Raw genomic sequence first — 24312 nt, forward strand, 5'->3', positions numbered from 1 at the left:
GAAGCCCCAACCATCAGGGTGACTGCCGCATGTGGAGCAGCTCAGACCACAGAGACACGTGAGTTGAAAGGACCTTCAGGGACACGTTGGCAGGAGCTGAATGTTGGTTCAGGGGATGGAATCAGTAAAACAGAACAAGGAACACATCACCTTATCAAAGCTCTTTTAGGATGGATTCCCGCTTTATTTTTAACCATTCAGAGGTGGGTGGTCGGGTGGTCCAGCTGTGGTGTTCCCTCCTACTTGCTTTCCCCAATGACAGATCCTAGTTCTCAGTGCTGGTCTGCCCAGCAGAACTCCCAGGTCAGATAACTTCAGCTCCCCAGTAGGACAGTGAGGGAGTGCAGCCCTTGGCTATTGGAATAGAATTCCCTGTCTAAACCTTCCCTGCCTCTGTTGTCAGCTCTGACTATGTTTGTCTCTGGGTAGAGGAACTTAGGAACCAATGGAACATGGGTGGTGCTAGACCTTGGACTCCTCTCTCAGGCACACAGAGCTACTATCCTTCCTCTGACCATGTTCTTCTTGGTCCTCGGCTGTGTGGGACAGAGGAGGGCTGAGCTGCTCCTGCAGAGAGTAGTTAGAGAGGGCCCCCTTAGGGAGTAGCTGTCATGGTCAGCTGTGCCTGGAGGCTGAGGGTGGGGAGGGTGGGCTTTGGCATGGGTCTCTGCTTGCTTGCTGCCACTTACTCTGCAGTTGTGTCCTAGGTGGGCCAGGCAGATAAAGGCTGATCTTGTAGGATGAGGTTGTCTGAAGCTCAAGCTTTATGTGGCTATAAAAGAGCCATTGGCCTTTCTCATGTGGACTTTAGGAGCCACAGGACAGGTCCAGCACTGGGTTGAAGGCTACTCATGAAGCTCTTGTTCTTGGAATATTGTTAGGCTGAGAGGAAGGATGCCTAGAGGAATTTCTTTAGCAGCGTTGAACTATCCCTTCTGAACTAGGCCCTATGAAGAAAAGGAAAAATAAACATGGCTTCTGCCATTATATCACTCACAGTCTAAAGCAAATACAATCTGTATGAATTTTCAGACCACGTAGCACAAAAATGGTTTGGATGAGCGTGTACTTGCTGGCTTGGTTTTACTGGGAAGAGTTGTGTGGTTGAGAATCAGTAAGAAGGAATGAGTCTCTCTGGTTACTTGTTACAAGGTTCTGATTTGCTTAGACGTATTTCTCATAATGATTCAGTTCTCTTGGGAAAATAGCTGGGGACCTGTTAGAGGTTCATTTTTCTTTGTCTTTTTGGACATGGGTGGAAATCTGTGAAATTCAAGGTGAGTTTACCCAGTGAGCCAGGTGTGGTCTGTGGTGGGGCAGTGCTGGGGGTGGGGGAGAACTTGAGCCCACTCCCCAAAAGTGGATGGTGAGGACCTAAGCGTCTGAGGGAGATGGATCCTCCACTGAGTACAGAATAGGGATGTGCTTGGGCCATGCTAGAACTGGAGTACTTTCAAAATGGTGTTGAGTAATATTGCTTCTTCTCAAAAGAAGAGAGAGTGTGAAAACCACGGCAGTGTTCCAAAAGGTGTAAAAATGTCCCTCGCTGCCCTTCTTCCCTGATGACCTCATGGCCAGGAGCAGTTAGACCTTGTGGAAAGACAAAACCAGACTCGGAAAATACGAGTGTGTGTAGGAAGGAGGAGGGAAGCAGACAGAATTTCCATTTTAATCAAATGCTTTGCAGTTGCCTAATATGATGGTGGCAGTGGAGCTTGTGGTCTGAAGAGTAACAAACTGTGAATTCATACAAATGTGTACTTTTACTCCAGAAACCAGTTGGAATTCTATTTCCACTTTGGCCATTCTGCAGACTGTGCCATAGAGATTCTGTTGGTCGCCAAGTCCCTTGAATGTACTCACATTCTTCTGTGCCATTTCCTTTTCTTTTGAAGTAGGAGAAGTCTTCACGTTTTCACATTCTTCCTTTGGTGCCGGAACAATAATTAACGATATGAGCAGACTAGTGCTGGGTTTTGTTGAACTACCAGGCCTGTGAGGTGCTCCCTTTTTCTCTTGTGAACTCTGTGCTTTGCCCTGGTCTCTTTGCCTGGGCAGGACCTTTGTTCTTGTATTCCTGTGGGATCACATGGACATCACACTCACCTCTGGTAACCAGTGTAGGGCACTGAGTTAGTGTGTCAGGTGCAGGCCAGTGTCCTTACCCCAAGGATTAGAAAGGATAGGACACCTGTGTCTCTGAAGGCTGAGAAATGCATGGCAGCAGAATAGTTCCAAAGGGAGGCTGGTGATGAGTTCCAGAAGTTTCTTTCACTGAAAGATAGACTGCAAGTGAGGAAAGGAGGAAACGCAGGTCATCTGGATTAGAAGGTTTTGAAATGAATAGATTTCTGAGATTGGCCGTCGATTTTTGCGTGGGCTATCTTAGCCTGACTGCCTGGGTGTCGTGGGACATGACACAAGTGGAACGTGGCTCAGAGAGAATAATAGTGTGCTTCAGAGGAATTCCTTGGAGGCTAGGTAAAAGGATATGAGCGAGACTTTTGAATAATAAAACTTTGGCTCCAGAAGGGACCAAAACCTTAGATATCAGCCACGTGACTTTACAGGTGAAAAAAAATGCAGAGAGATTGGGATGGCATGATCTGTCCAAGGTCATAAAGCAAGTTAATGGCCAAGTCAGGATAAGGATTCAGGATTTCTGGCTGCTCATCTTGCATTCTTTCCTGTACTCTGCCACCTCTGTAGTAGATGGCAAGAGGGTATCACCTTTCACATCATACCAATGCCGTGGGCCCAGAAAGCCACTACCACCAATTGCCAGGGAAGTCATTTGCATCTAGAAAAAAGGCAGTGGGGTTACCAGAAAGTGTTCAACTGGGTAAAACTGTGGAATCTGTAGGGCCGATGAGGGATGTTTACCCTTCTGGTGGCTGCTGAAACATGAACAGTTGTCACTGCAGAGTCCTTTGGGAAAACAAATCCAAATGGGTGTTTGCCTGCCTGTTGCTCCCGACAGCCACTCCCTGAGAGGTGGACACCCTGGGAGCTAAGGAATCACTGGTGAAGAAAAGGATGAAAATAAGACTAATCCCCATCCACTGCCATCCACTAGCCCTGACCATGAATGTGGGCAAGAGGTTCACCTGCTGTACCACTTGAGAATAGAGCTTTTGCTGCTCCCTGGACCATCTTTTAGAAAGCAAAATCTGTCATGCCCAGCAAGTGACAGGCAAGTGTCATGCATGCACACCCTCATATGCCTGGGTACATGCGGTAGCCGCCCCCCCCCCCACCTGTAGTTTTGCCTTCCATGGTTTCAGTTACCTGCAGTCAACCGTGATCTGAAAATATTAAATGTTCCCAGCCATCGACAAGTCTGCTCATCACAGCCAACTATTGACATCGTCACGGCTCGATGATCCAGGATCACCTGGAGCACACGGTCCTCCTGGCATATCTTTAGAAGGCCAATAGTAGTCTAAGGCTGTGTCACAAAACTTAAATCATTTGTCTCTTCATGTAGGCATTGTATCGTCTCCCATCATCACAAGAGGAAGGGTAAATACAGTACAATAAGATATTTTGGGAGAGAGAAAGAAAGAGAGAGAGGCAGAGAGAGAGAGACCATATTCATATAACTTTAATTATAGCATATTGTTATAATTGTCTTATTAGTTGTTAATCACTTATTATGCCTAATTCATGAATTAAACTTTATCACAGGTATGTATAGGAAAAAACAGTGTATGTAGGGTTCAGTACTATATGCAGTTTCAGGCATCTCTGGGGGTCTTGGAATGTATCCCCCGTAGATAAGGCAGGGTGGGGGTTGGGGACCACTGCTGTGTTTGAAAACATTCTCTGCTCAGAGTGCTGTTAGGACATGTCCCAGTGCCCAGCATTGTGAAATATATTTAGAGTTAAGAATGTTCAGTTAAAATGTTCTCTACTGTTACTATTTCTCAATTGGGATGGACTAGCCGTGGCCAGGACCAAGATAACATGGGGGTGGGGTGCACTCCAGTGTTAGAGGAGGGTGTGCGTGTGCGTGTGTGTGTGATTGAGAAATCACTTGTTGTCTTTGGCAAGGAGATAAAGGGAAAATGAGCAAACAGAACTGATTGAGAAAGCGCTCTCCATTGGGGACTGGGTGTGACTGCTCTCAGAGGCCATGCACGCTGGACACCATATGCTGTTTTCAGGCCCCTGTAGCCCAGAGACGAGCTGAGGAGTCTCACCTGGGGGCCCACATGGTTTTGACACACGGCTGGGTTCTTCTTACGGGATGTGGAAGGTGGGGGAAGTTGATGGCTTAGTTTACTTGTCACGATCGGGCACTCAGGCCCAGATCTCGGTGCTGCTGGCTTGAATATGTGACACTCCTTCTCGCTATGCCCGTTTATCTAATATCACTACCAGCAGCTCTCCAGCCTTTTACTGTGGTCCTAACATATCAACATTCTGATTGCAATAGAATGTTGGCTCTAAGGCGGCCTGTCTGCCCTCCTGCCTGCCCGACCGCCCTCGACTCCTGCCCTTGGCTGCCATTACCCGCCCTGTTCCCCAGGGCTAGGCCCCTGGCGAGGTGGCGGGCAAGGTGCAGAGGTGGGTGGAGATGGATTCTGGATCTGGCAGAGGCATGTAAGGGCCTGAGAATAGGAGTGTGGGTGGGAGGAAAGTCAGTGTTTCGGGCAGATGGCCCATATGCCAGCCAATCGCTCCGCCTTGTGTGCGCACAGACCCCTTTCCCAGTGCACAGCTTCCCACTAGCCCTCCTGCTTCCCTGCATCTTACCGGCTCCATTGCTGGCTCCTGACAGAGTAGTGGAGTCTGGTGAGAAAGACCCTGCGTTGAAAGTGGGGGTCAGAGCACTGTTACAGGCTGGGCCTGTGAGCGTTTGTTAGCAGGGCGTCCGTCTTCCTGGGATGATCATGTGTGCCAAACCTATCTCACGGAATTGCAGTGATGGTGAAATGAGACAACGTGTGGGAAAGTACTTTGGAAGGCCAAAAATGATTACTACTACCTTTCGTTGACAGAATGTTATCTGGTTTCTTGAAACCTTTCTTTCTGTCTTAACCTGTGGCAAGAAATGGAGGGAAGACATAAAGCTGGGCCTTAGGGGAAGGGCGCGGGGGTGTTGGGGAGAGGCTGTGGTCCTGAGAACATCTGGATGCCCGGAGAGAGAAGCATCTCATGTCCATAAAGACATCAATTCATCAATAAGCTTATTCAGTGCCTGCTATGTACCAGGCACTGGAGTGGGAGCTGGGGGTATGAGCAAAAAGGCACAGGTACAGCCCTCCTAAGTCTAGTGGTGTCGTGGAAGAGCCAGGAATATGCACAGTTGCAGTACAGGGAGGACAGTGCTCATCTCTAACTCCCCATGTCCTTCATCTCCCTTCTTCTTGTTCTCCTGCTGGAGGGATGGCTGCAAAGCCCCCGGGTAGGGGTGGGCCTGCCTTCTGTCCAGTCAGAGCAGCAGCAACCTATCTTTTCCTTTTCCTACAGGAAGCTGCACAGTGGGATGAAGACGTACGGGTGTGAGCTCTGCGGAAAGCGGTTCCTGGATAGTTTGCGACTGAGAATGCACTTACTGGCTCATTCAGGTAGGCGAGGATGCCCTGACTGGCCCCTTTTAGCACGGGCAACCACCTTTTTACTGCCTTTGCCCCTACTCAGAGCATGGATACCCCACTGCCAGCTGGAGTCTTGGCTCGCCTTGTCCCTCGGGTGTCCCCTCCAGATTCATGGAGCCGGAAGTCCATCCTCATCGTGGGACTATCTGGAGGGACCCATCCTCACGCTCTCCTGGGTTTCCCAAGGCATCGGTCGCACCGGTGCCTTGTGTGATCTACCTTCCAAAGTAGACTGCGATTTCATTAGCAAAACAGTTGTGGAATTAGGTTCTCACTGTCTAATGAATCTAACTATTGGGTTCACATTATACCAGAGCCTTTAATTAAATAGATATAGAAAGGTTGGAACACAAAGCTAGTTACACCATGCTGTCTTTTGCAAGTTAATTTTATCCAATTGTAGTGGGGTTGACTAGGTGGCTGCCGCTATTTTTGCTCATGTTTGGGCAAATTAGGTGTGGAAGGGGGAGAAGCCCCTGACATCCAGCGTGCCTGGGTGTTCTTGGTGGAGGGAAGGACATAGCAGGTCTGCTGCTGCTGCTTTGAGGCGCGGGGTTGCCTGGCTTCAGTTGTAGAGCACCCCCACACACACTTCCTGCCAGGGCCTGTGCATTCTCCCCTCTCATTCCCTGTCTTTCAGCCTTGGCATCGCATCTTGGGGGACAGGAGAGGGCTATCTTCTTATTTGGTCTTGCTTCTCCCCTCATCCCATCCAGTGTCAGTGTCTGCTGGCTCTTTCCCCAGATTGCCTCCAGCATCCGGCCCCCCAGGCAGTTTAGCGTTTGTGAAATGAACACAGTCTTTGGGACTGAGCAGATGAAGGTTCGAATCTTGACTGTGACGTGTGCTAACTGTATATATGACCTTGGGCAGATTTGCCCTCTGAGCCCGTTTCTGCATCTGTAAAGTGTGGGTGTTGCTCACTCGTATATCATTTTTATTTTTAGTATTAGGTGACAGAATATATGTCGAGGCGTCTGCAGTTCACTCCCTGGTGTACAGTTGATGTTCAATACATGGCAGTTGCTTCTGCTTCCACCTTCCTCTCTTTGCCCCACTTCTGATGTTGTCACCCTGGGGCATGCTCCATTCCCGGTATTCCAGAGCTTGCGCTCTGGCTGGCTGGCTGCAGTCTGTCCTGGCTTCATCTACCACCTCTACAGTCGTGGAAATGCTGCTTGTGCTTTCTAATGCTTCGCCTTGCCGCTGCCTTGCTACAGAGCCCGTGTGGCTCTCACTGCATTGAATGCCATCTCTCTCCCTGGCCTTCGTGGCCCTTCCAAAAGAGCCCTAACCCTTTCTCGCTTCCCGTTCTTCCCTCTTTAGATCTAGGGATTGGACCACACACACACACCAGGTGGATATCTATCTTGGCATCTCTGCTCTGTCCCATGTCTTTGTGTGTCCCATTCCTCCTTCCCGTGGGGGCTCCCCACCCCACTCATGGCTTCACTGACCATCGTCGTCCCATCCATCTGTCCCATGTTGGCCTGATGTCCTGAGTCTAGGTGTTCATGTGTTCAGCGCCTGCTTGGTACTCACATACTCCTTTGGTTCTGTTTTTTAACTTGCAGCTCATATCTTCTTGCTTCCTTTCAGCTTTTTATGTTGTTGAGGGTTCAATGTGGGTTTTCATGAGCTATCAGCCAACAAGATTGGCCACCCCCAACCAAGTACAGAGTGTGGGTCTTCTGTTTCATTTGCTGCCTGCTCCAGGCCCCTGTGTGGTCTCTAACTACGGTGCAGGACACTCGTGTGTGAGGAACACACTGTCAGCCTATGGTTCCAGCATCCTCACCCTCTCCTTCACGCAGCCAGTAAGCGTCCTTTCTCCTAACTCATCCCTGAGTCCAGTGCTCTAGCCAGCTCATCTGCTTACTGGGCTTGTTCTGTGTGCAACCCCACTTCCTCTGCGAGGAATAGCCCTTCCCCATCTTCTCAGATCTTCACGGTCCCTTCTGCAATGCTCTCCTTGACACTTCCCCACCTCCAGCAGGTAGCAGTAGTGCCTTCTTCTGGGTCTCCATATTTCTTTATTTGCAGCATCTTTGGACATAATCTTTGTGTTATGGTTATTTGTGGACTTGCCTTATCTCTTCTACTTGGGGGTCAGGATTAGGAATTTGGGCACCTGCCTCCTGACTGTGTGACCTAGGGCAATAAGTATAAGCTCTGTGAGCCTTTCTCCATATCCTCATTTATAGATGAGTACTTCACCCCTGCTCAGAAAAATTCTGAGGCTCACATCAGACACTTAGCGCTGTGCCTGACACAGTGATAGGCATATCACTACAGCATATGTAGCTTCCCTGTCTCTCTGCTCCTCTAATAGACTGTAAGCCGCTTGCGGACAGGGTCTGTCTGCAGTCCATGAAGCACATTGCCTGGCACATTAGTGGAGTCTCTAGGTATCCCTTGAATGAATGAGTGCAGCCTAGGAGGCCTATGGTCCCCTCAGGGAAGCTCCAGTCTCCTGCCAGTTCTCTTGTGTGATGCAAATTGTTTCAATTGTGTCCCAGGGGTTCACTGGGGGGTGGGGGTGGGGGGCCGAGGGGGGAGAGCACAGCCAGGAGCCCACTGGCCCTTGTTAGCTGAGTGTGAATTAGCTGCTGTCTCCACTGAGAAGCACACTTTAGCAGGGTCTGGTGAGGCTGGTGGGAGTGGCAGAGAGTGAGGGAGCTGCTTACACACTTTCAGGTGGGCCGAGAACCCCCACTTCAGACAAGATGATTATGATGGCACCACCCCTTGACTGACATCTACTTCAAGGCTTCATGGTCTCATTGGGATGCCCTGGCAGCTTTGGGAGCTGGGTCCTGTTTTCTTTTCCGTGCCTGAAGTCTGTGCAAATGATTTCTTCCTTTGAAATTCACTTACTAGTACTCTTGTGAAGAAGAATTTGGTGATGGGGACTGTGTGATTAGTCATAAGAGTACTTTAATCCAACCCTGCAGATAGCTCGTAGCCTGCTTAGACAGGCATTTGTTTTTCTTTTTCTTTTTTTTTAAATTTATTGGGGTGACAATTGTTAGTGAAATTACATAGATTTCAGGTGTACAATTCTGTATTACATCATCTATAAATCCCATTGTGTGCTCACCACCCAGAGTCAGTTCTCCTTCCATCACCATATATTTGATCCCCCTTTACCCTCATCACCCACCCCCCACCCCCTTACCCTCTGGTAACCACTAAACTATTGTCTGTGTCTATGAGTTCTTGTTTCTCATTTGTTTGTCTTGTTCTTTTGTTGTTTTGGGTTTATATACCACATACCAGTGAAATCATAGGGTTCTCTGCTTTTTTTGTCTGACTTATTTGGCTTAGCATTATACTCTCAAGATCCATCCATGTTGTCGCAAATGTTCCTATATCATCTTTTCTTACCGCCAAATAGTATTCCATTGTGTATATATACCACAAATTCTTTATCTATTCATCTATCGAAGGACATTTTGGTTGTTTCCATGTCTTGGCCACCGTAAACAAAGCTGCAATGAACATTGGAGCACACGTGTCTTTATGTATGTATAAATATAAAAAAAAAATCTTATGTTTTCAGATTTTTTTGGGTAGATACCCAGGAGAAGGATTGCTGGGTCATATGGTAATTCTATTCGCAATTTTTTGAGGAACCTCCGCACTGCCTTCCATAATGGCTGCATAGACTGGCATTTCTATTCTCTGCTTTTTCTTTCACTTGTCCCACAGACTTCTCACCCCTCTGCTAGGATGTCTTGAAAATAAAATAGCAACAAGGGCTTAGTGAGGCTAGACTACTTCCTAAATTGTTTGTCCCCCCCCCCCCATTAAACAGTGAAGGCCCATGGCCTCTGGAGAAACCTGGCTTTGTGGGGAGTTGGGGTTGAAGGGCTGGGCTGGTGGTGCCAGGCCTTCTATCAGATCTTAGTGGCACAAGTTAGGTTTCACATTTTCTGACTCCTCCCCCAGTTGCAGGCTAACAGAACTGTGTGATGTTTTAGAGGAGACGTTTAAGTAGATGACACGAGACCCAAGAGTTTCTGGCTGCTGTGTTTTGAAGGCTCCATGCGGGAAGCTGACAGCAAGAATGGCCCCTAAGGGCCCCTAGTGCAGACCCATTTTACAGAAGATCATCAGGGTTGAAGCAATAGTAGCGAGCCAAAAAGAATGGTAATTGCTCCAGAATCCTGGGGACTGGGTTTTTAAAAGGGGCAGACTGTGGAGAAGTGAGTCTGGGACCTGGGTCGGGATCATGGGGCGCCTGGTTTCCCCTAAATGTTGCTGTCCTTGCACAGGCACATTCCTGCTGTTGTCTCTTGCTCAGCGGAGCTGAACGGCACTCACTTCCTCACTCCCTAGCTCCCTTGCTTGCTCTGTGTGCTGGCCGCCCCCACCCCCTCTTGGCTAGCATGGCCTGTGTTTGTTGTTGTAGCTCTGGCACCTGGCCAAGCCTGGCTGGGAGCCAGCCTTGTGGGTACAGTGTGTACAGTGAGTGCTGAGCCAAGTTTGTCATCATACACGATTAATTTTTTTTTTCTAATCTGGTAGGGGTGGGGTGAAGAAGGAGGCAAGGAAAGAGTTTCTCTGAGGTTTGAGAACAGCCCACATAGAATTCTACAGAGATGTTATTTATGAAAGGATGAACCGCTCTCGCTTGTTCATCCCTTTCAGCTTTTCCCCCTTCTCTCCTCTTCTCCTGTGCATTTCCTTGTCCGAGGAAATCAGCCTGTAGGAGAACAACGATGTGAGGTCTTATTTTCAGTGACTAGAATACTAAATTTACATTCCTAAATCAGTTTTCATTGTGTTGAAATTGACAATTTGTTTAATTAGAAGTTTGCCCTGTAGGAGTCCCTTCCTAGAGACAATTCCTTCTTTTTCTTTCTCTTTCTCTCTTTCTATTTTTTTTTCCTTTTTAAGACCCTAAATGGTAGTAGTGAGTGTTCAGTTTAATTGAAGTTTCTGTTTCGATTTGAGTGTGTTAACTAATCAAGTGTTTATGAGATATACCTGATGATAACAATAAGTTTAAATGAACAAACAATAACCTAACTCATTAGCTAATGAGATTGATCTGGCCAGGCCCTGCATTCTCTGAGGCGAGTTTGAGGACCCAGGAGGGTTTGAGGGCTGGGCAAGAGTCTGGGGCTGGAAGAGTGACCACCTTGGATGCTTTGCAAAACTGCCCCTTCTGGAGCATGAACCTTGGGTGTAGGAGTGTGGCAGTGAGCAGGGGGGAGTCCATTTGTGTGCCAGGATCAATCTAAAGTCTCCATCCCTACCCTTTGCTGCCATGTCCCTTGTGGAAGCATTAGGGACATACTGTTGTCTCTTTGGCACTCCTTGTTCTCACTTAACAGGTGATTCCTAGCTCTTGGATGTCCATGCAGAAACCACAGCCTCAGGCAGTGTTCTGGGATTCACTAGTGTAGTTTCCCATTAGGTAGTATTTCCTACATCTTGGCTTAACACACTAGTGGGTTATAAATGAGCACACCCAGAACTGCTTGCCCCTATTTTTGACTTGGCTGTGTACGACTTAGAGGTTTGCATATTTCTGTGGCCTGCTCCTGTTCTGGGAGTGTCATTCAGTTTTGGAGCCAGTGGACGTTTACTGAACACTAATTATACGTCAGTCAGGCTGTGTGTGCTTAACTCGGGAGAATACTGCAGCATCTCTGGCCTCAAGGAGCTTAAATCTTGTAGGAGAGATGTTGGACTCCAAAGTAATGACAAAAGAAGGTAGTGTGTACAAAGGGCCAAGAAAGAGTTCTAGGAGGAATTCAGAGGAAGAGGGTGTCCTAGAGGATGGCAGAACTTCAATGGATGGTGAGGGTGGAATTCTGTGAGGAACTGCTTGGGGGAAGCCCAAGCTGCCCATAGTGATGGGCAGTGCTGCTGGGGTGTATAGGATGGGGTGGAAGGAGAAGAGGGCAGAGTTTAGAAGGGGAGGAGGATGGGGTACTATTGTGGAAGGCCTTGAGTAGCTAAACGATTTGTATTTTATGCAGTGTTGGAAAGCCACTGAAAGACTGAATAAGGGAGTAACACTTTTTTTCCTCTGGAATCGAAAGGACTGTTGGGCTTTTTGTAGACTAGGCAGGAATACAGCATTTCTAAGACCCGTTGGAGAAATGGCACGACTGGCAGTCAGTCTTGGAGTATGGCGGGCGTGTAGAGCCTGGTGCCTCTTGCACTGGTTAGGGGCACGCGGGCTGCCTTTGGGAGTCCAGTCCTGCACTCACTCCTTTCTTCTTCAGGAACCATGAGCCATAGCTATTGAGAAACCTCCCGTGATACCAGACTCTTCCCCATAGTGAGAGCCACAGGGAAAGAATATGCTGATGGACTTTCTGATTCTAGCAGCAGCATGGGGTGTGTAGGGCAAATCATCCGGGGCCTGGGTCATCCATCTGGCAGGAAGGGGCTGGAGGGAATGGGGCTAAAACCCAGATGGGTTCTCTTGTGCTTTCCCTTGTCTGGATAGAAGGGAAGGAAGGAAAATTGCGAGATGTCCAAGATCTATGGAACGCTTAGCTTTGGGGTTCAGGCTTCTTATTCCCAAAGACAGAGAAGGTGGGGGGAGGAGGCAAATAACTGGGAAATTCCCCATGACTTTGAAGCGAGGATGTGAGCTGGTCCACATGCCAATGATGGGAGAGACATCTCAGCATTCACTGATGGCTTATCTAGACGTGCAGTTTCTCCTGACCTTGCAGCGTTTTTTCTTTCATTCACTTCTCTCTTCCCAGATTAGGTATCTGCTAAGAGCAAGAGATTGGGGGTTATGAACCTATGGTCAGTTCATTCCCTCTTTGCCCTCTCTCCAGTGAATGCCAGCGCTCCCTTCTGGTGGTTCAGCCATCAGGACAAAACCAGGAGATAACCAAGAAGAAACCTCCTCGGGTTTTTTAACTCCCTCAGCGTGACTTCGGGGGTGGGCATGATGGAGGGTTTGGGGTCAGAGCACGGAGAAGATCAAATGTGAGTGGCTCAGAGGCCCCGCTGCCTTCCCTTTGGTCCCTGTGGGTGACTGGGGTGCGGAAAGAGGAAAGAGGGAAGAGAAGCCACTTTCCCTGGCTCTCTCTTGCACGTACTTCTCTCTCGCTCCCTCCCTGCTCTGAATTTGGCCTGCTTCCCGAACTTTTTCCCAGAGTGGTGTCGTCACTGGCCTGCCGGCAGGTCTGGATGTTCTGCCAGCATTCCAGAGAGTTTATGATCGCTTGCAGATGTGCCTCCAAGAACACACTGTACCCAAAGCAGAAATTAATGCAGGCTTGACTGCCGTCCAAGCCCATACACGGGAGAGAGGAAAAAGAAAACAAAAACTGTTTAATGCTGTTTATAAATTATACACTGGCTGATGAAAAATACATTTCTTCCCCCCCTCACCCCCTTGTCTCACTGCCCCCCACCCCTTCTTGCTTTCTGCCTCAAGAGCCTAAACTGAGACCAGAAGAATATGGTTTTGCTTTTAGCTCCTGTTTTGGCTGGGATCCGAAACCCTGCTGCTGACTCACAGCCAGAGTATTTTTCCCCTTTACCTGATGAAATATACTGATTTTTCCAGTCCAGATGGAGTGTTTTTGGTTTTGTTGTCTTTTTTTTTTTTTAACTTTTCTTTTTTTTGCCAGGGATTTTGTTTATAGCAAGTGACAGACAGGTCCTGTGATGGTGCTGGGTGCGATGCTGGCCCCCGGGCAAATAAAGCCCCCACATCTGTCTGCCTCAGTGCTGCCGGATGTGCATGCCTGGGTCCCCTGGCCTGAAAGATTTCGCTCCATGTCAGGCCAGCTGAGCAGAGAAAGTTCGGAAAGTTCATTGCAGGTCATTGTATTAAACAGTGTTTTCAGCACTTGCCTCCCATCCCTTCACCTATAGCCCCTGTGTGAAGAGGGGGTTCACATGGCCCTCCCCCCAGATGCACATGTCTCTACCTCCATATGGTGCCTTAGCAGGGGTTTGGGAAGCTCTTTGCTTCTATCCCTCTGGATCCCAGCCTCTCCCCCTACACTCAAGTCCCCCATCCCAATTTATTCTATAAATTCGTTTCCACATTATGTCTATCCATTTACATGGCTTTTGTGTTTTTTAATACTGCTAATGTTTATCATTTGCCCAACAGGCTCGACAGATTTTGCTTCCTGTAGAGCATTGAGGCTTTAGAGCCCCCTCGTTGCTAAGTAGCAGTCTCCCTGTACTGTAATGGGCTGATTTTGTATTCTGTTCAGCGCTGTATCTTATTTTTGTATGCAAGACAAAGTGTTTTGATGGAGGACGATTGCGGCAGTGTCTGGAGGCTGTTTGGAGTTTTATGGGCTGTACAGTACACTGTGTGCTCTCTGAACAGAACACAGGCTGTTGAATTTGGATTGGATTTGTCATTTTCCCCCCTCAGAGAGGAGCCTGTCAGATAGAACATTACTTTAAGGGTGGAGGGAAGAAAGTGGAAATTATGTAATAACCTTCTCTCTGTCTCTTTCTGTTTCTCTCTTTCTTGGTCTTTCCTTCTGTCTCACTTTCTCCCTCTCTGATTTTCCTATCCCCAAATAGGGGGTTTCTCCCCACACACCCTTTCATACCACCATAGATTTTTGTCGAGCTTGATGATGACATTCCTACCAGGAAATGAATGACCCTAGAAAGATGGATGCTGCGACATCCTGTCTGTCTGCTGTTTTTTTCTCCTAGCTCTCCTTTTCTCTCCTTTGCTCCTTCCATCTTTCCTAGTTTCTGGGCAGCTGTGCTGGCCCCTGTTTTTGTCTGAGGCTGTTTGTGAGGGGTCTGTCTGAAGACAATGCCATTTTCTTATTTCCAGGGCTGTGTCACCTTCCTTTTGCTTCCCAGACGTACGCCCCACCAGGATTCTTAGCTAGTCCTCAGTTGTCACCTTCTCCCCTCAGTGCTCATGCCGTGGCCCTCTAAGCAGGCTGTGCCTGGGTCCCAGTGTCCAGGGCTGTGTCTGAGACACCAGATCCGACCACACCCATTGCACTGCACTGTTTGCGGGCTGTCATTCTCAGCACTCTTCTGAGCTCTCTGTGGTGGCAGGTGTTTATTTTTCAACTTTGCTCTTCTCCTTCCACCTCCCCCCCCCCCCCGCCCCACACCCAATCTTCTTTCATCTCACTCCATCTTTTTGTCCCTGTCCTTGCGTCTGCCTCGGCCTCAGTCTTTTCTTGAGGTTTCTCTCTTCTTTCTTATGTCTTCGTCTGTCTTTGTCTCCATCCGTCTTGGTTGGTTCTCTCTCTCTCTCTCTCTCTCTCTCTCTCTCTCTCTCTCTCTCTCTCTCTCTCGTCCCCTCCTCCCTCCCTCCCTCCCTCCCCCCAACCCTCAAAGTTTCTTCGCTTGAAAGTTGTTTGGGGATTGGGATGGGGAACAAAATGTCACTCTGGCCCAGAAGGCCTGGGGAGGACTCTTGAGCGAGTGTCCGGAGAGTGATCCCAGCACCTGCATGCAAACTTGTGTGCTCCTGTCCCTTGCTGTTTGGGGACCATTCTTTGGCTTGGCTCCTGATTCTCCTGGGTCCCTGGTTTTTTTAGGTTGAGCTGATGGGCAAGTGAATGAGCAGGATTAGGGTTTGTAATGTCCTTATTGGACTTGACTACTAAAAAGCATGTCGTATTGGCACTGTGCTTGCAGAGGTTTGTACCAAGCACCTGAGTGCTGAGCCCTCCAGGCACCATGTGGTTTGTTCACCTTCATGTACCAGGGACTGGCCTCGTGCCTGGCACATAGAAGGCTTTTTGATAAGTTTTTGTTGAATAAATGAATATCCTGTTACTAAAGTATTTGTACTTCTAGGGCAGGTCTGGGTTTGGTGGGGTCTGAGATTTACACAATTTGGGGTGTACTCTCCCAGAAGAAGATTATGAATATCAAGTGTTAGAGGAATGGGCTGATGCAAGGCGGGACCTGAAGCTTCAACTTGATTAACTTCAGGGAGAACAGGCCTGTGTGAACCACTGTGAGGAGCTGCCAGCTGAGGGCCCCACAGTTGGAGCAACTGAGTGGGGAGAGTCAAGAATGAGGACAGGATGGTTATACCTACTCAGCTCTGGGGACCCTCAGAGTGTGGGGCAGCCGTGTTCGCAGGCCTTGTAGCTGCATTCTGCAAGTGTCAGGATGCGTCATCCCACCTGTGGTAACTGCTGCTGGTCCCCATGGACCTGGGAGCCTTTGTATTTCATGCTTTCTCTCAACAAGACCAGTTGGTAAGGACAGACTCAAAGTCCCAGCTCAGCCAAAGTCACCATGTGGATTGATACGGTAGCATCCGGGCCTCCACACGGACCTTCAGGGACTCCCACGGAAATGACATGACACCCACCCCCCTCATAAGTGCTCCATCTGCCTGGGTCTGTGGCTTTGGTTCTTCTGCTTCCCTGGGCCAGTAGAGTTGTGTCTTAAGGGGGCACAGCACTGGTCCCCTCACGTGCCTTGGAGAGGATCCACGACGCCAGGGGTCCTGGAAGTGATAGGAAGTGTACGTGGACGTCTAGGAGTCTGTACTGCGGAGCTTCCAGACTCAGTCTCATCTGTTTATTAGGGTCAATGGAGGAAGCAGGATTGGACCGTTCTTTGGGAAGGACACTACTCATTTCCTGGAAGGTGTGGAAAAGCTGCAGTTACATTCCCCCAAATGAGGGTCAGCTGTGTGTGCGCATTGGTGTGTGCATATGTGAGAAAAAAGAGAATGAGAAGAAGCATTTACATGAAATACTCACGATTGTTCCTGTGCTGTGATGGCCCCACACAGACCATTACCTTGCAGATTTAAAAACTAAATGAGCTCATCATATCTCGTGACTTCCATCGACATTCATGCTTGATTGCAAAGCCTGCGTTACCTTTGAATTTCAACTTCATTGTTTGTTATTAATTCTCGGATATTGGTGGTACAGTTCCCCCTCTTGATTCAACCAGGAACATGTTCATTTTGTGTGATGGATGGAAATGTTTTCAGCAGGACCCCACTGAAGAGCCTTCTTGTTTTAAAAATAGCCCGTGACCTCTAGGGCTGCGTCTGGAGTTTCCGAGGAATCCAGTGGGCTGAGGTAGACATGGGTTGACTTTGGAGGGAACTGAAGTTCTGTATTTTTTAATTTAATGATTTGAGTTTCATATGAATGATTTTGCGTTCCGTGCAATACTCTGCATTTTCATAACTGTCTTTTCCACTTTGGGTAAAGACAGGGAGGGAAGAAATAGCAGCAGCAGCATTCTGTGGGCAAAGGAAGAAAACAAGAGAATGGGGCAGAGAACAGGCTAAATTTAAAATTGTAATTGGCTGACTTCCACTGGCTTGCGGGTGTTTTAATGACTCATAATAACTTCATTTAAAACCAGCTGAGCAGAAAATAGATTGGAGAGGAGCCTCGGGCCATTATGGATTTGTTTTTTTTTTTGACAAGCTCGGTTTTCAGCAGCCAGGAAGGCTCTCAGAGAGGGCTTGGCTGTGTTCTCTCTCTCTCTCCCTCTCTCTGAGGGTTGGTGGTCTGCCCGGGAGAGATTGTATAGAAACCAGGGCTGCGCCCCCTCCCCTTTTTTAAAAAACTGATTATAAGTAGATGCCTTGAGGTATTATTTTAGCATCCGTAGGATTATTTTTTTTTTTTTACTTTTCACGTGGTAAATGGAACATAAATAAAATTGTTCTTGAAATTACTGAATTAATTAGATAGTAAAGCAACTACAATGCATACATTTCCTTTGCCCATTGCCCTGATCCATATTTGCGAGGCATTCCCCTTTTCTCCCACTGCCCTGCTCTTCTCCCCCAGCAGCCCCACTTCCTGCCAGTGTGAACCCCCCCTTCGAGTGCCAAGGTTTTATCATCCCTGCAGCAGCTAAATTATGTTTTAAAAGATCTGTAGGATTTTGACAGGATTGGTTCTGTCCAGCTACCCAGTCAGCTGGAGGAAGCACGAGTTTTGGGAATTGCCAGAAAAGGCTCTAACCTCATTCTAAATAGATCCTGCCTGTTTCCCGTGCTAGGATGAACGCCAGCCTGACGAGTGCTCCCTTTTCTCTTTTTAAAGTCAGCTGGCTCAGCCATCGGATGCGTCTGTCTGGGCAGAAGATGTCGGCCCCCATCTGATGGCTCATAGCCATTTATCTACCCATTCTTATGGCACCTGTCACCTTCTTTGTGTCATAGCTATTTATTTGCTTGTCCTTTTTCGCCTACAAGATCTAAGCTTCTTCACAACATGTGATTTATTTCCACATCCCCCATACTACCTAGCAGAGTAACCTGAATGGTGGTTATAACTCATTCGTTTCTTGAATAAGCTGATGGGTCAGTGGACGAGTGTGTGGCTAGCCGCCTGGCAGGGAATAACCCTGAAGCGTTCCCCTGCTTCCTCTAGCCCTGGGAGTCAGTAGTCTGGATGAGAAGTTGTGGAACCAAGGCAGGACATTATCGGTGGCGTGCTCTGCTGCATCCCCACAGCCTAGCACGTAGCAGGCCCTCAGCAAATATTGGTGGAATGAATGAATCGCTCAGGATGGATGACAGGAATGAGGGGAGGATGGCAAGGCACTTACATTTATTGGATGCCTACAGTGTTCCAGGCACAGCACTTGGCTCTCTGCATGTCTGAACTAACTTCATCTTACATTGATCTGGGAAGGTAGACATGCTGATTTCATTTTGCAGGCGAGGGCACTAGGCTTAAAGAGTTGAAGTAATTTGCTTAAGGCCATAGCCAGGGCTCTCTGACCCCACATTCTTGCTTTTCTAGTATACCATACTGCTGTAGCTGGGACGAATGCTTGCTTTTCTGTATATAGAGATAATCAAAGTCTCAGAGACTGGGGAGCTGAGATGGGGAGAACAGAGAAAGCCCTGTTGCCGGGGTCGAGGTGGGGTAGGGCAGTATAGTAATTAGATACTGTGTAGGGCCTTGCACCTGGGCCACTCGGAGCAGGTGTATGGCATATTAGCCTCTTCCTACAATGCTGGAGTCGCATGTGTTCAGCTATAGCTGGCATTGTGGTTATTACTTCTCTCCATTGCCTTGTAGGGCTGGGGGTAGGATGGTTCTGGGAGCATTGCTGGAGGGTCTGTGGGTGAGTACTTGGCCCTCCCACCCAGGCAAGAGCTTGGCTGTATCCTTTCCCCACTCCTATCCCTACCATGGCCCCACCCATAGAGAAGAGATAGGACCAGAGAGCTGCCTGTGGTCCCCCCTGCATGGGGACCCATCTGAGTGCTCTGCTCCTGGGCAGGGGTGGCCCTCTGATGCTGAGTCAAGAGTGAAAGGGGCAGCACACCAGTGCTGCTGCATCCAGAAACGTCAGAGCTAGGACTCCTTGTCACCAGCTCCTTAGACTTCCAGTGTCTTAGAGTGTGACACGTCAGGAAGATTGGGGCCTCCCTGACCTTTTGGATTCTGTCCAGTGAAGCTGGACCACTTGGCATGAGGCTCATTAGGTCTGTTCTCCAACAACTGCATCTTCCCCAGGCACGTGCTGGGGATGCTGGAGCCTTCTCTGGGGACCAAAACATCAACCAAATGGGAACCAGATGGTGAAGGCTGGGCAGGAGAGAAACCTCGACGACTATTCTGGGTCACTACATGTGGCCCTCTTGGGGGGAAACTGTTCACGAATGAATTCATCAGTTAGCGATTATGAATACAGGGCCAGTGGCAGGCAAAACTGGGCAGGACAGTTAGAGGGGCGACAGCCAGGGTGTTTACCTGCAAGGAGCTATTGATCTGGTCGACTGGATGACGTGAGCCCCTGGTAGGAGAAAGTGCCATACAAGCCTGGGTATGCTCACCGTTCCCACAAAGGGGAAAGAAGGAGTACAGCAGAGTTTATAGGAGAGAGAAACTCCCAAGGACCAGGGTGATGAGGAACAGCTCTCCAAAGGAGCTTCATGGGATTTTGATGGGCTCTTTCCTGCTGGAATGTCCAGATGGAGCTTCATGGTGGGAAAGGGTCCTGCTTTCCTAGACAGGAGGAAGCAAGAACTTCTGTGAGCTACAGTCAGCCAGGCAGTCGTCTCTTCCCGTCCCCTCCTCTGCCCACTTAGAGCTCAGGTTCTCATACTTGAGAATCCTCAGAGCTCTAAGGATGTTATAACCCTCCTTGGGCTGCAGGTTGAGAAACACTGCATTAAAAATCAACAACACGCACTTCAGGTAGTCCCTTCACTTGTGAGGTATCCACAAAACAATTATGAAAGTAAGGTTTAAAATTGGATGCAGATCCAGACTATTATGGCTTTCTCATCCAAGAGTTGATGAACCCCCAAATACGTCACGATTGCCCAGGGCTCCCTGAAGGCCAGGTTGAGAACACGGAGGCTTAGAGAGATGCGCTTTGCTGAGTCTGGGGACCGACTCCTGGCTGTTCTGGAGGGAAGTGGAGAATGGGGGGCTGTGTTAGGCCGGCGCAGCCAGGGGCCCAGCCCCGTTCTCGGGCCACATGAATGACGCCCCGGTGTATGCCTTTCGTGAAGGTGGAGGTAATGCCCCCCACGGTTGGAAAGCCAGTGGGAGAGAGGGGTGTGTGCCTCTGTAGTTAGGGCTCCTTTCATTGGACTCTCCAGGATTCAACCTGAGAATGACATCTCTTCTAGACTTTTCTCCTGTTATTAACATACTCCTTCCTCCTTCCTCCTAACCCCCCACTTTTCCTGGAATTCTTTCACCTGCCCGAGAAAAGAAAAAAAAAAAAAAAGCAAGTCCTAAGCTTTTCATTAGGTAGTTGGAATAAGAAGTCTTCAGGGGTAGTTGGATGAAACCTGCACAGCTCTCACTGACTATTATAAGCTAATTGAGCACCGGGAGCTCCTTGGTGGATGCAGTGAACATTTTGCTGGAATGATTATGCAAGGCCACAATCGTTTGCAGCAACAAGGCAACTCTAGGTGTGGAGAGACTCCCTGAAACTCTTGATTTGCTGGAATCTTCCTCAGTTGTCTCATTAATATGAGTCTAGGAGAGACAAAGGCCCAGAGACCAGATCTTTTGGGAGACTGCTACCCATTAGGGATTTCTGCCTGAACAGCCCAGATCTCCTGGTACCTCTGCTGGAGTCTGATGGGAACAACCGGTTTCATCTGGGAGAGCCCTGCTGGGCCACTTTTGCACTGATTATGATTTGGGGTCCAGAGTGAGAGGCTCTGGGATATAGCGTAGAGAGGGACAGGTGCAGTCTTGGGAAGCCTGGGGACAGCTGACCAGGGGGCAAGGACTCACAGGCCAGCGTTGACGTCATTGATTGATGCACTGAGAGCAGGGCCTGAGCACAGGTAACAAGGCCAGAATCATCTCTCTTTCTACTGCGGTCTGTCTGTCCTGGGTGAGCGAGGTGTGCGCCTACAGAAATGGGACCGGGAGAACAGCTTCTGGTACTCTTTTCTACTGCAGAGGATTCTTTTTGGTGAAAGTTTCTTAGACATGCCATCTTCCCCTCACACCCCACCCCCAGCCAGAAAGGAGGTGGGAGCCTGAACCTGCCATCCGCAGGTCCTAGGTTACGTGTGCTGTGCAGGGCCCTCTCAGTGCCCCCTGGCAAGGGCCCTCCGGCCTTGCCAAGCTGACATGTCCTCTGGGTGGCCCTGCCCAGCCTCTGGCCTGCTGTCCATCAGTGTTGAATCATGCCCCTCAGAGGACAGCATGTAACTGTGCTTCCAGATATAGCCCCTGGCCCCTCCCCTCCGTGACAGGAAGAGTCATTGTCAGAGAGCACTCCATCTTTTTGACACCACATGCCCCGCATAGCTTTCTTCTCTCACTTCTCAGCCCTGCACAGCCTAGAATTCTGTTCTGAAACATATGTAGAGCTGTTGAAAAAAAAATATGCGATTCTTCCTTTTTTTTTTTTTTAATCTTCTCCATCTCCCACATCAATTTTCAGGACTGCCTTCAGACTCTGGCCTGTACCATCTTCTTCCTCCATCTCACAATTATCAATGTTTGTCACAGTCAGAGGCTGGCTGCATTGAGGCAGGAATGTGGTGTTTGGTAAAATTGTAAAATTAGCTAGGGAAGTTAATGAGGCATCCCTCCTCTGCCTTCCACAGAGCAGGGAAGTTTATGAAGGTGCTTTGAGCACCTTGTCTGAGAGGAAAGGGAGAAAGGAGGGAATGTGGAAGAGCCTCATGCAGGTGAGTTTGCAGGCCTAGAACCCGACTGTGGCCTGCTTAGCTGAGGGATCTGTGAAGTCATCCCCTCCAAGCTTCTGCTTTGGGGCAGGCTCCACCAACCACTGTGAATCCCTAGGGGCCCCCTCCCCACATCCAAGGATGTCCCAAGACTGCATGCAACTAGGTATGGTTAGCCTTTCTAGCTGCAGTTCTTTTTTTGTCTCGTGTAAGGCAGAAGAGACAAAGACTAAACACTTGGTCTCAGAAGGCACCCACAGCAGAGAGAGGACCAAAGATAACAATTATAATGGCAGCTAACATTTACTGAGGGCCGACAGGTGTCAGGTACTGGGCCGGTTTGTGGGTACTTGATTCCCACAAACCCATGTGAGGTTCGTATTATTATGATGTCCATTTTTGGATGAAGAAACTGAGTTTACTTGTCTAAGATCACCCAACAAGTAAGAGGCACAGTTGGGCTGTAAACCCAAGTTCGCCTGACTCCCAAGCTCTTGGTCTTAACAACCTCTGAGGCAAAGTTATTTCCATTCCTTTTCCAGGTGGCCCACTTCTCCCCACCCTGAGTTCACGTGGCACAGATTGCACACTTGCAAATGCTCACCCGAAAGCTTTGGAAGTCATGGTTTCAAAGGCGCGTGCAGAAGACCTGCCAACAGTCTATTTTCTGCACACACCACATTCTCAGGTCCTCTAATTACACCAAACAAACCTTCCTGTTTTCGAGCGGCAATTTGATGTCATTTTAGTTGTCAGATGCACTTTATAATGCTTAACATGGGAAAGAGTTACTCCACCTGGACCTTTCACTTGAGGTCAGCCAGAAAAGATGAGGGTTTTGTTCTTGTTTTGTTTTCTGAGGAGAGGGTGGTTCATGCTAAGACTGGGCATTAAGTGTGACAGGCAATATTTCTGTTTTGAAAGGTGTGGAGTCTTAAGGCTTCTGAATTTCGAGTCTGAAAATGTCAGTGCTGTAGTTGTAATGTAACACCTCAATTATGGTGCAGGGGGTAAGAAAGAAAGACTCTGAAACCTGCAAGGTTCTTTAGATCCACAGCCTGAGCCACAATTAAGGTTGCAGAAACACCAAAGGCAAGCCAATGAGTGTCATTTTTAACCAGTTTGAACATTTTACTACTTCCTAACATCAGAAGCACCCAGGCTACAGAGCCTGCTTCTTGTCCTCAATAAAGTGATTAAGCTGAATGGGTGTGGGGAGTATTATTAGGCTGAGAAGGGCTAAAAATAGAAATGCTCTGTTTTCTGAAAGTCACAGCAGGCCTGGATAGACCGGCAGCCTGGAGGTGCCACTGAGGGGCCACTGAGGAAAGGGGAGGGTGTGTGGCGGTCCCCTGGGTCTCAGATGGGGTGGTTGGTAGGTGTCTGGTGACTGGCAAGCCAGGCGACGGGCCCCTTTTCCCAGCTGACATCAAGAAGAGAGTATCCGTGGATACTATGGATTGGTTGCTTCTGCCTTGGTTTGAAGAAATCCCCCGGGTGTGTGTGTCTGTGTATTAATGAATTTAAAGTAACTGACACTACTGGAGTCTAGGATGAACACCTCAGCCTAAAATTTACATACTCACCCCCCAAATAATGGATTTACTTGGTGTTCTTGGGGAAGAAGGGGTCCTATTTGGGCAGTAAGAAAAGGCAAGTTCTAAGGGGCACGTACAGAGAGAGGTGGGGAAGGGAAGAGAACCTCAGAGCCCAGAGTGAGCATGTATTCTGCAAATCCTTGATTAACTAGGATGAGTGGAATAAAGGGACTTTTTGGTAAACTGAAGGTCAACCAGAAACCTTGTCTATTTCAGTCTTTGTAGTTTGCTGTCATTCACCAATGTGAAAGTTCATTTTTTTCTACTTTAAGTAAGTTGATTGTTTTTTATGATAGGATATTTTGCTTAGAAGTTAAAGGGAGAATGCTCAGGAAGAGAGCCAGTCATAAGGATATTCCTAATTGGGGTTTTGTTGTAAGTCATTGTGTGTGCAAAAATTCAGCATATATTTTGCTTTGGAAATGTATTTTTCCCCCAGTTTTATTGATAAATACACGCATCACTCTATCAGTTTAAGGCATGATGGTTTTATTTACATACATTGTAAGATGATTATTGCAGTACCTTCAGCTAACATTCATAATTTCATACAGACATATATGTATATATATATATATATATATATATAGAAAAGAAAAGAAAGAAGAAAAGAAAAAAAGGAAAGAATTGTTCTTCTTGTGATGAAAACTCTTAGGATTTACTCTCTTAACAACTTTGCTGTGCATCATGCAGCAATAATAACTATCGTCATTACGTCGTATGTACATTACATCACTAATACTTACGTGTCTTGTAACTGGGAGTCTGTGCCTTTTGATCACGTCCCTCCAAATAATTCCCTCTCTCCCTATCATCTGTCTCTGGTAACGACAAGTCTGACCTCTTTTTCTATGAATTTGTTTTTTAGATTCCCCGTGTAAGTGAGACCGTACAGTATTTATCTTTCTCTGACTGATTTCACCTAGCACAATGCCTGCAAGGTCCGTCCACGTGTCGCAAATGACAGGATCTCCTCCTTTTTTTTTGGCCGAGTAGTATTCCATTG

At 48.2% G+C, this 24312-nt stretch overlaps 1 protein-coding gene across 9 annotated transcripts in view; it reads left to right on the forward strand.

Moving 5' to 3' along the window:
* ZBTB16 (zinc finger and BTB domain containing 16) overlaps positions 1-24312 on the forward strand; it is a 188796-nt gene that overhangs the window by 90749 nt on the left and 73735 nt on the right. For all 9 annotated transcript variants that reach the window (XR_013994135.1, XR_013994136.1, XM_081061883.1 and 6 more), the window contains exon 3: positions 5476-5573. Coding sequence is in view for 7 of the 9 variants with exons in the window: in XM_081061883.1 (XP_080918009.1) it covers positions 5476-5573 (98 nt within the window). In the remaining 2 variants the exon portion in view is untranslated. The remainder of the gene's footprint in view (positions 1-5475; positions 5574-24312) is intronic.

Source organism: Rhinolophus hipposideros (assembly GCF_964194185.1).
Source record: "Rhinolophus hipposideros genome assembly, chromosome: 10".
Taxonomy (NCBI): Eukaryota; Metazoa; Chordata; class Mammalia; order Chiroptera; family Rhinolophidae; genus Rhinolophus; species Rhinolophus hipposideros.